Source organism: Panthera leo, chromosome B1, assembly GCF_018350215.1.
Source record: "Panthera leo isolate Ple1 chromosome B1, P.leo_Ple1_pat1.1, whole genome shotgun sequence".
Taxonomy (NCBI): Eukaryota; Metazoa; Chordata; class Mammalia; order Carnivora; family Felidae; genus Panthera; species Panthera leo.
The window spans coordinates 64,603,013-64,615,397 of NC_056682.1; the positions used below are offsets into that span (position 1 = coordinate 64,603,013).

General features: G+C 37.5%; 1 protein-coding gene across 2 annotated transcripts in view; it reads left to right on the top strand.

The window, feature by feature from the left end:
• Window positions 1–12,385, top strand: part of MARCHF1 (membrane associated ring-CH-type finger 1) — an 87,457-nt gene that overhangs the window by 22,364 nt on the left and 52,708 nt on the right. For both annotated transcript variants that reach the window (XM_042935141.1, XM_042935139.1), the window contains exon 2: window positions 10,076–10,256. In XM_042935141.1, the coding sequence (XP_042791075.1) occupies window positions 10,076–10,256 (181 nt within the window). The remainder of the gene's footprint in view (window positions 1–10,075; window positions 10,257–12,385) is intronic.

The following is a 12,385-nucleotide window of genomic DNA, read 5'->3' on the forward strand; positions in this document are numbered from 1 at the left end:
ACTTAAAGTAGAGTGTTCCCAATCCATTTCTGGTCTAGTAATTAACCATTTTTACCCTGACTTTTTAACACTGCCTTCACTTAAATTACTCAGTATTATGCTATTCTTTCTGTACAAAGAAAATCCTACCCCCAAAAATGAATAAACAGGAATTTATGTAGCCCATAATATCAGAACTTGCATAGATGAGATAATTAACAAACACCAAGGATCATATCTGTGTAGTGTGGAATTTAAGGGCAATGAAACCCCAGGAAATGGAAGGAGCATTGTAGGGAAAGAAGATCTAGAGGCTGTTTCATTAAGGGTGTGAGTGTTAGAACAGCTGCAATTTAGATGAGGTATTATCAATAGAGGGAGGGTATCACAGGTATGAGATCATATTTGAGGATTTTTCCAGAGGCAGATATTCCCAGAATGCAATAACCATCTCAGTATTGATTGAAAAAATACTATTTAACCTTTATTTATCCCTGAATTTTATCCTTGTAAACAGTCCTATAAAGTATGGACCCTGCTGTTTTCCTATTTTATGGATTAGGAACTTGAAAATATAAGAAATTAAGTAATATAACAGACATACAGAGGCAGAACCATGATTCTAACGCTGATTGTACTTTTAACAACTACACCAGAGTTTTCCAACATATTTTATATTTTGACACATGTAGAGCATGATAACACTTCTGAAGCAACGAGGGTTAAGGGAGAATACACTCAGTATCCTTTACCTAACCTCCAGGCTGATAGGAATCAAGATCTTGGCACAGTAGGAACTTATTTGTGGCAAAACCCACAGTTTATCAGCTGGTAAATTTGTACCATGCTACCATGCCTGTATATTGGGATTTAGTGGGAAATACAGAAGGATAGGTAAGATAAATATAAATTACAGAAGGTCATATAAAAAGCAGGTGAAGTAATTTGGATTTTATTTGATGATGGTAGAGTTCTTGAAGAGTGACAGTATTTAAAATCGGAATAACTATGTTTTGAGAATGGTTTGAAAAGAGCAAAGACTTAAAGACAGTTCATGTACCTGTTGACAATTCAAAACTACTAGGGAGATAGCAGTAAGGATGAAAAGAAAGAAGATATGGAAAACACTGAGGGAGAAAAATATTGGCAAGTTGATGACAATTTGAATATAGAGTCTAAAGTATATGGGAGGTTCCAAGATAAAGGCAAGCTGAGAGCAAGATACTTAAGGAATGGCATCTTTGGGAAGAAAAGCTAGTTTAAGACATGGTGAGATATAGGAAGCATCAAGTGTCTTATTGAGGATACCACATTAATGAAGTTAGAGAACTAGCTGAAGTTTCTGGCTATTGGAGAGGCAGAGATTGGATCTATATCCAATAGATGTTTTAAAACCACAAGTCTAGGAGTAATGCTAGAAGATGAAGTACAAAACTCCCAGGACAAAGGAGAAATGCTAACCAAGGAGGGAGGGAGTGGAAATCAGTCTGTGGAAAAGAAAAAATAACATAATTGCAACATTAGAAAAGAAATATGAGTTCATGTTGTTTAATTGCCCTTGCATGAGCTCCTTTGACACAATGCCTGCCATATAAATACCCTGCTTATATTTGAGTATTTTCTTTTTTTTTCTTTTTATTTATTTTTAATTTTTTAATGTTTATTTATTTTTGAGAGAGAGAGAGAGAGAGAGCACGAGCAGGGGAAGCACAGAGAGAGAAGGAGACACAGAATCTGAAGCAGGATCCAGGCTCTGATCTATGAGCACAGAGCCCAACATGGGGCTCGAACCTGCAAACCATGAGATCATGACCTGAGCCAAAGTCGGATGCTTAACTAACTGAGCCACCCAGGCGCCCCGAGTACTTTCTTTTTTTTAATGTTTTTAAATTTATTTTTGATAGAGAGTACGAGCAGGGGAGGGGCGGGGAGGGAGACAGGGAATCCCAAGCAGGCTCCACACCATCAGCACAGAGCCTGATCCAGGGCTGGAACCTACAAACCATGACATCATGACCTGAGCTGAAAGCTGAAATCAAGACTCAAATGCTTAACCAACTGAGCCACCCAGGCACCCCTATATTTACATACTTTCAATGATGGGAAATTTGCATTCTCCTGGGAGGAGTTCATTATGTCTAAGCTCTAGGGTTGTGTGTGTGTGTGTGTGTGTGTGTGTATAGTTCATGGAAATTTGTTTCCTTTAACTTCTAATACACTCTTTTTTTATAATTTTTTATAGTTTATTTATTTATTTTGAGAGATAGAGCAGGGAATGGGCAAAGAGAGAATCTGAAGCAGACTCTGCACTGCCTGTGCAGAGCCCAACGTGGGGCTCAAACTCACAAACAATGAAATAATGACCTGAGCTGAAATCGAGAGTCGGACACTTACCTGACTGAGCCACTCAGGTGCCCCTGTTTCCTCTAACTTCTGTTCATTAGCTGCAGTTGTGGGACAAAATAAGACCAGCTGCCATTTCACAAAATATCTTTTCACATATCTACAGTTGTCAGGTAATTTCCCCTTCTTGCTTTTTTTCCTCCCTCCAAAATGTTAAATATGGGAATGAATAGTTCTCTGTATGTGTCCCAAAACTATCGCACTCATATTTAGCTTGTTTTTATAGTTGACATATAACTACATTAGTTTCAGGCGTAAACAATGATTTGGTATTTGTATATACTGTGAAATTATCACAGTAAGTCTAGCTGACATCTACACTCATACTTTAAAAGGTGCCCCTTCGACTTACAATTTTTTTAATGTTTATTTATTTATTTTCAGAGAGAGAGAAAGAGAACACAAGCAAGGGAGGGTCAGAGAGAGAGGAGAGAGAGAATCCCAAGCAGATTCTGTGCCATTAGTGCAGAGCCTAACACAAGGCTCGATCTCCCAAACCATGATATCATGACCTGAGCCGAAATCAAGAGCAGGATGCTTAAAAGACTGAACCACCCAGATGCCCCTGACTACAATTTTGGCTTTGTGGAAAAGACTTAGCCATGAATTTAGATATATTGAATTCTAGATTATTTTCCTGTCATTTCTTACTGTGATATCTCACCTACAAAGTCATATCATGGTATCATCTCACCTATCATTTCTCACCTTCCTAGGCTCCAGAATCCTAACATCTTTGGTCTGTTCCTCATAAGAAATCACTATTTGATCTCTACGGTCATCTTATATGCCCTTCTAATTCCAATTTTCCCAAGTTTAAGGCTAGTAGCCGCAGAAGCCAAAAAGGGGAAAGTTACAAAAAGGAGGGGTTAGCCAACAACAACAAAAAGAAAACCAGGAAAAATAAATAATTAGAAAAGGTTTTCAGACCTGACTGTATGGAGGGTATTGGTAGCTTACCAGAAAACCAATCTCAGTAGTAAGATAGATCTCCCTTTCTTACACTACAGATCTTTGAGACGAAGAATGACAGAGTCCTACAAATTGAAATGCAGACATGAAAAATTGAGTTGCTTTTATAAAAACATGCAATCCATTGCATTTATTACCTAGGAGCAATTTTTGTTGATTTTACTGATCACATATATATTGGCAATAATATCTTACTTGGGGATGGTGTTTACGTTTTGTATCATATTCTCATATATCTTATTTGAGCCTTATAATAGCGATGTAGGATTTCAAAGATGAGAACACTAACTGTCTGAAAACTTGTCTGAGACCACCCAATATACAGATCTAAATACACTGCTTTGCCTACCTTTCCTTGAGACATGTCTGTGACTTGGCTGATGTAAGGATTCAAATGTGGCAGAAGCTAACTCACCTGTATGGAATCAGAATTCATGAACTTGGTCTTACAAGGATTGACTCTACCCAACTTACCGAACTAGCTGTCAAAAACACATAGCGCCATCAGGGCACCTGGGTGGCTCACCAAGAGCATCCAAGTCTTGGTTTTAGCTCAGGTCATGATCTCACAGTGGGATCGAGCCCCAAATCAGACTCTGTGCAGACAGTGCAGAGCCTGCTTGGGATTCTCTGTCTCCTTCTCTGCCCCTCCCCTGATTTGCAGTTCAGCTCTCGCTCGCTCTCTCTCTCTCACAAAGTAAATAAATAAACTTAAAAACAACAATTAGTCCCGGTACAGTGAAAGCAATGATATAGGTAAACAAAATTAGTAGTAGTACCAGTAGGATCCGAATATCCCATGATAAAATTAACAAATACTTGGTTGCCTACAACATGCCAAGTACTGCGCCTTTTTATCTCCTTTAATCCTCAGGACACCTTAAGAGGTATTTTTTGCCTCATTTACACATGAGTAAACTATGTAAACATGAGTAAACTATGTAAACTGAGAACCTCTCCAGTTTACTGGAGCAGAGAGCAAGCATGTGAATCAGGATTTGGTTTGCTTGTGAATCCCAAACACCAAATAACTTCTTTTTTTTTAATTTTTCTGTGATGGTGGGAATAAAAAGCAGCACAAAAAGGTTATTAATTCATCCTTGAAGGATATGAATATGCTATATGTAGACAGTTTTTGTCCCATTTCCTCCCACTTTCAACATCAATTCTTCAGTATCATAACTTCCAGTCTCTCAAACCCATCCTTTCCCCATGATACATGAACCACGAGATGTCTTCACTCTCCTCCCAGCTCAGAGTCTAGACCTTATGACCAACTGTTTTCACACTGTGTTCCCTGATGCGTTAGAATCCTTCACTCCTTTGTCCTTCCCATTTCTGACTTCCTGATCTCAAGATCATGCGTTAGATTGTGCTACAGTTGCTCTCTGACTGCTGAATGCTGCTGCCTCCAGTCAGTGTTAAGGATGTCCACTGTAAATTTGTGCTGTCTAATCTTACCAGGGACCTCACGGCTGCTCCCCGGTTCTAATAGTCATGCTTGAACAATTTCCCATCACTTTCTCCAAGTGGCTTTTTCTAATTACTTACAGCCTCTCTAATACCTTAACCCCATGCCTTCCTGCCTTCTGTTGAACATACGCATTGTCTGCTATGTCAGGAAAGATAAGAAGACCCCTCCCCAGACCCAGCTACTGCAACCCCTCTGCCTCCACCATTTTCACTTAGCATTTTCCCTCTACCTCTTGCTCACAGGGAAAGCGTGTGTTTACCTCCTGTGTATTTTTTCCCCATACTTTGTTGACTTCTCAAGAAATCTTCATTTAACAATGAGGTGTTCCCTTGCCTATTTTTTTAAACTTTCACCTATCTATGGCACCTTCAGTTCTGCTTGTGAACAAGTCCAGGTTTTCCCTGTTAAAAATGAAATGAAATGAAAATTAAAAATTAAATTTTCTCTAGTCTGCTATTCTTTCACTGCTATGCTGTATTTCTCGAAAAGAGAGAGAAATTATATCTGTTCACTTGTTTACTTGAGCACTAACTTCTCATCCACTGCTTAATACATTTCAGTATGACTTCCACCTACATGTATTCTAATCATTTTTAGCTTAGTAGAGTGAATTCTAAGAATGAATGCCAAAGTCTGAAGCATGATAATTAGTTTTGAGTAAAGATTAACATCCAAATTAAGTAATTACAAACATAGCTGTACCTGTAATGACTGTGCTCAAAGATTATTTAGTTGGGGAGGGGTATGGCACGGTGGAGGAGGTGGGGGGCCTTCTGTGCCTGGAGGGATGGTGGGTGCCGGCCGAGCCCCAGGCAGCCCCCTGTCCTTCCCGAGCCAGACCCCCGTTCTGTGACTTCCAGGGTAACCTGAGGCCCGTGCCAGGCAGAACCTCCATTTCCAGGCTGGGTAACAGTCAGGAGTGCTTGAGCCGAACTGAATGTTGACAGTTTTCAGGCATTTCTACCACAATATTGGAATTGAACACACTGGCCAAATAAAATTGAAATTTTACAAAAAAAAAAAAAATGTAGGCAGGGAAGTGAGGAGGTAGATCAGAAAGATTTGCCAAAAGAAAAGGGGGGTGGGGAATAGCATGGAATATGGGAAGAGAAGGTTAAGAGGCTGTCTCAAAATAATAGGGATGATTGCCTTTAGGAGTTACATATTGTAAATGGTCTCTGTTACCACAGCCGGCATAGAATGCAAGTAAGGCCCCCTGCATCTCTACACATTCTGCAGACTGAGGGGCTCCAGTTTCCTCCCCAGAGTCACAACATTGTTTCAGATTCTTTTTTTTTTAACGTTTATTTATTTTTGAGACAGAGAGAGACAGAGCATGAACGGGGGAAGGTCAGAGAGAGAGGGAGACACAGAATCTGAAACAGGCTCCAGACTCTGAGCACTCAGCACAGAACCCGACACGGGGCTCGAACTCACAGACCGCGAGATCATGACCTGAGCCAAAGTCGGACGCTTAACCGACTGAGCCACCCAGGCGCCCGTTTCAGATTCTTAATACCTAGGTGATTGTAATAGTTGCTCAAATGGGTACCTGCCTCCAGGTTCTTTTCTCTCCTTGGTAATTCACCCCACATGCTGATGCTATTGTCTGATTTTCTTTGCGTATAGCAAGAACTAAAGAAAATGTGAATGAATGAATGAATGAATGAATGAATGAAAAAAATCCCCAAATTACATGATCAATATGATCTTCATGAAGATTTTTTTCAGTGATAAATTATTTTTTAAAAAAAAGAACTTATGTAGAAAAAAATACTATTCTACCAGAGCCAAGAAGCCTTGGCAAGAGAGGGGGTTGGGAGCAGTGGAGGTCATTTTAAGATATGTGAAACCAAAACAAAACAAAACAAAACAAAAACCTGCTTTTCTTAAAACTTAAACATTAAGGAAAGGACTAAGCATGCGCGTACACACACACACACACACACACACACACACACACACAATTTCCAGAATTTCATTTGCTAAATACTATTTGGTGGTCTGCTTTTCACAGAAAGCTAGAAGTTATATGGAAGTAGAAGTTTATTCAAGTCATAAATGGTAAAAATCTCAACATATACCGATTAGACTGTAAGCAGCCAGTTAAAAAAGTACAGTGCAAATAAAATTTGTGAATTCAGCTTATTCTTGTCACTAGGTGACAGACACCTATGTCAATCACCAATAATTTTATAGAATCACTCAGTTCCCAAGCTTTTATTTCCCATAAGATAAAAATGCATTGAAATTATGAATATTTTACAATGCAATTTTATTATTAAAATCATTTTCTCTGCACAATTATTCTGTTGGAAAAATCATGTCTATGTTTTATTACCATGCTTTCATTTATAATTTAGCAGTTGTGGTTAGTGTAAAATATGTCAGTTTAAGATTTAATTCTTTTCATAATGGCATAATATTATTTTTTATTTCTAGTAGATATTTGAAGTTGGTATTTAGTTCTTAAGTTCGTTTTCAACAATCTATCTCAACATGATTTGAAAAAGGGTCTTGGGGTTCAACTTGGGTTGGGATAATTTAGCAAAGGTGCAAAACGCTAAAATCATGTAAAAATAAGTCTCGTGAAATACTAATGAAAACGAAATAAGCTTTTGATTTTCCCTGTGAGAGATAACCTTAATCTTATGAAGAAATGAAATTACTGGTGATGCTTCAGGTAACAGTTTCTGCAAAAGATTTTAGAAAGGAATATGTAAGACATAGGAAGTTGAACTACAATCAGTGAACTGTTCAGGTCAGGTTGAACTGAGTAATCAACAAGGTCTTTGTTTAAATCTTCTTATGAATAAATTACTTTTTTCACATCAGTAAAAAAAAAAATCAGACCTCAGAATCATCCTGGCAGCTGTGCAGCAGTTGACGTGGTCTTTTTTTTAGTAAAGAATTATCAGATGGCATTAATTGCAAATTTTTCTTTTTCAAATGAGAGATTTTGCCGCTCTCCCTGCAGACTGTTCATGGATCAGCAGGCTTCAATGCCAGGCCAGGAGAGACTTTTGTTTTTATTGTCTGCTTCTCTAACCTTTACTTCAACTTTTGTTACTTGCAGTTGTTGGCGTAATATATTTTGTAAACTTCGTTTTATTATTGTTGGTAATATTCAGGTATTGTCTTTAACTCAGAATCACCATATTTAAGGCAAGGGTAAGCAAATGTTTCCTGTAAAAAGGCAAGTAGTAAATATGTTAGTCTTTGTGGCCATATGGTCATTGCAGCAACTCCGAATTCTATAGTTATAGTACAAACACAGCTCTAAACAGTACATAAACAAATGTTTGTGGGTGTGTTTCAGTAAAACTTTATTTACAAAAACATGTGGCAGTAAGAATTGGGCCATAGTTTGCTGACCCCTAACCTAAAGGAGTATCTTTGTGTGGATGCAGAGAGATGAGAGGTTCAAGGACATAAGAAATATCAATCTCTCATGCTATATAATTCATTAGGTTTCAGTGGCTCCAAAAATAAATATTGCAAGCAAATGAAGTGCTATCGAAATCCAGATTTGCTTTCACTGTTTGCTCTTATAAGTTATAGTTTGTTAATGAAATAATCTTACTCAACAAACATCTACTGAGCACCTATCATGAGATTAATACTCTATTGACAAGTGTGATACAAAGTATACACTTTTATATTAAAGAATAGACTCTCAGTAATTTTTAATTTTTCCCCAGCACATCAGACTCTTATATATGCTGCTACTTCCAACACTACTACTTTCTACCTCAGTTCAGGAGAACGAGGACTCTGACTTTGAACTTCCCTAGGCTCTCATCTCATCACTCCCACCCTAAGGACTTCAGAAGTCAGTGTTCCTTTTTTATTATATTATTTTTACTTAAGAAAAAGAGATTCAAGGAGTTCCTGGATGGCTCAGTTGGTTAAGCACCCAACTCTTGATCTCAGCCTCAGGTCTTGATCTCAGGGTTGTGAGTTCAAACTCCACACTGGGCATGAAGCCTACTTAAAAAAAGAAAAAAAAAGAAAAGAAGAGAAAAAGAGATTCAAAACTCTACTGTACTGTGTCATACTTCTTTATTTTGAGCTTAGGGAAGGGCTTGGTTTCAATTCCTGTATCTTACTGCAGTAACAATTAGAGCAACCATTTCATTTCCCCTGGGAGACAGCTGAGATTGATAAATACGTTTTAAAAATCCATTCTTTAAAACTTATGCTTCTGGAGAATAGGACATATAGATCTAAAAGGAAGGAGCAGAAATTCAAACATTCTTCAAGCCTGCCGCTGTGACTCAGCTCAAAAAAGTAACTCTACAGATTTTTTTTGGAAATGCGCCATTCATATTTTTAAAAGATTTCAAAAAATACTTCTAATCAAATTTATTAACAACTTCTAAATCACAAGCATTAGTGAAGTACTGAGATTTGAATTACAATCTTGAGGTATGAAAAGCTTATCCCATCTAATGTGGAAATAAACTTTTTTTAATTTGTAGATGAACATAATGAAGATTTCATAGACTGTGAGTCTATGACATTCAAGTTCATAAGAATTCAGTAAACCAGTTGAATTCTGAATTCCTTGGAAGATGTAGTAATTAACATTTTAAAGCAATAGAATTCACTGTTTTTGAACTTTATGCGACCAGCAATCTTTGTGACTGTTAAACAATGGTGATTATTGACAGTTTAGGTCATTAATTGGGACCAAATATATGTGCATCTTCCTGGGAAAATCTTTGTAATATTTCCAACCTGAACTTTCAATACTCACTTTATTCTTTGGTAACATGTTAAAATTTTTCAGAATTCTTCCACATAGATACTAAATTATATATCATGCTTCTATAAAGCTGTCACCAAAATAAAACAGCAAAATTATCAGGTTAAAACATTCCTTACAATGCTTGTATATATGAAATCAAGCTGATGCTCACAGACACTGACGTATTAAATAGATTAAGCTGAGGATATGCCTCAATAGTTGTGCCGTTAAAACTGGCATTAGTATCGGAATGATATGATAGTGCATTTTTGAGTTACTAGTATCTAATGCTTAACAATATGAGCATGAGTAGTAAGTGAAAGGAAATTAATATTGGGCATAGATTCCATTCTAGCATCAAGTTGGAGTCAAATGTCCATGCTTTCTAATTCCTAGGTTGCAGTTTCTAATACAGTCTCGTATGAGTGAGGGAAGTAATCCACTGGGGAGCAATGTCCTCTGGGAGAGCTCATCCTGACTGCCTTGTCCTTCCCCAGGATCTGTCATTGTGAAGGGGATGAAGAGAGCCCCCTCATCACACCCTGTCGTTGCACCGGCACCCTGCGCTTTGTCCACCAGTCCTGCCTCCACCAGTGGATCAAGAGCTCAGACACGCGCTGCTGTGAGCTCTGCAAGTATGATTTCATCATGGAGACTAAGCTCAAACCCCTCCGGAAGGTATGGTATTGGCAGGAGTTGGTTTGAAAGAGAGCACTTGCAAGCAGGCATGTTTTAAGAATCCATTTCTTTCCCCAATAGAATTTGGTAATATGCTAATAACCACGTAGATACATGTCTTGTGTTGGGCTCAGTATGTAAAACATCCAAGTGTTTGCAAATAATCCTTTATCTCCGTTTTATGTACTGGGCCTCTGATTTTATGTCAATTCCTCCAAATTAAAAAAAAAAAAAGCATGTGTATGTGTGTACGATGTATGTGTTTGTGTGTGTATATACATATATACACACACATACACAACAAATATACTAGTAATTTGGAGAATTGAACGGATGGCAACTGTGAGTACATGGTACTTACTGAGGTCAATTCTCTGGAAGGTTAGGATAATAGCTTACATTAAATAATACGAACTTATCTAATTTCTTGATAATCAGGCATTAGGTAATAGAAGAGAATGTTTTCTTCCATAAGATGTGAACTCTTTCTTTGGCCTTTATTTGGGGATTTTATTTAGTTCATGTATAATTACAGTAGATAGAAAAAGTATTCTTTTCTATATTGTGCATCAAGCTGTAAGGGAGATGTAAGTATATTTTTATCTATAAAATGTAGATACTCTTAAATACAATCTATAAAATAGATAATCTATAAAATAGATAATCTATAAAATATAGATAATAACTTAATCTTCAAATTCCTCATTTACATTTCTCTAAAGAAGGAAGGTAAGAATACAAGTCAAATATAATTAGCATCTCATTCAAAGCTAGCAAAGGACAACTTGGGAAGGACACAAATGAAGACCATGAACTTTATGTAATTCATGCCTTATAGTTGTGGCCCTGGATTTTAGCATGTAACTTCTCTTTTTACCTAACTTCAGCCTTACATATATGGATGTCTCAATTTCCAAAGGAGATTCTAGAGCTGCAATTTAAATAATGAATGTGCCTAGAGCTGCTTTTTCATTTAAATTAAATGCAAAACAAAAGTGGATGAAAAGAACATTGCTTAGAAGTAAACATGAGGAGGGGCACCTGGATGGCTCAGTTGGTTGAGCCTCCGACTTCACTTCAGGTCATGATCTTACGGTTCATGAGTTCAAGCCCCACGTTGGGCTCTGTGCTGACAGCTTAGAGCCTGGAGCCTGTTTCAGATTCTGTGTCTCCCTCTCTCTCTGCCTCGCCCCTGCTCATGTTCTGTCTCTCTGAAAAATAAACATTAAAAAAAAGAAAGAAAGAAACATGAGGAGGTCCAGGATGAGGAGGGATGTAAAGCAAAAAAAGAGTATTCCAATAGGAATCTGATTGGTTCCTGCCCATTGCAATTCTTCATTAATTCTGTAAATCCTGGAAAGGGAAAATAGCATTTCTTGCCTTTGCACAATTTTGATTTTTAAAGTCTCCAAATGGTTTATAGATGTCAAAACTGATGTTCAAAATGCCTTTGGGCTATGCAGTGTCTTTTTTTTAATGTATGGGGTAACTTGGGTGACAAAAGGTGGCACTCTGTTCCTCCAGGTCCCAGAGCAATCAATGCCAGAAATAGAAATAGACCCTTACTCTTTGTCCTTTGCCTCATCCATTGAACAGATGCTGTGTGATGTCTGGAGTAGCTAAATAACACATTGTGCTCTGTGATTCTGTAAATTTCTCTTCATACCCCTCAGGGAACTACAAATTGTTTCATAGCATCTGTAGATTTCTCCATGGGTTTCTTTTTTCAACTTGCATCCATATAAAATTTTCATTTCAACTTTGTCAAGTGTAATATTTCATTTCAAAAGCAACAATCTAGGATAAAAAAAAATTCAGATTTTCCCTTCTCCATACTATCTATCCCTCCCCTATTTTTGTGTAATAAACATTACACGATGCTGTATGGAACTTGAAAAGTCTTCTGCCTTCAGATTTTGTGGAGTCATCCCTTATATACAACTTTGATCCTTTCTTAGTATACCATTCCCAATAATTTACAACCTTATCACGAAATCCCTTTCTTCTCAACTAAACTATTTATAAACCAGAGAATGGCAGTGAATACATCTGTCTTTTTTAATCTTCTTAATAATGAATATGTTGTAGCAACCTAGTGGGCACCTACTAGCTGTCAATTCATGAAATAC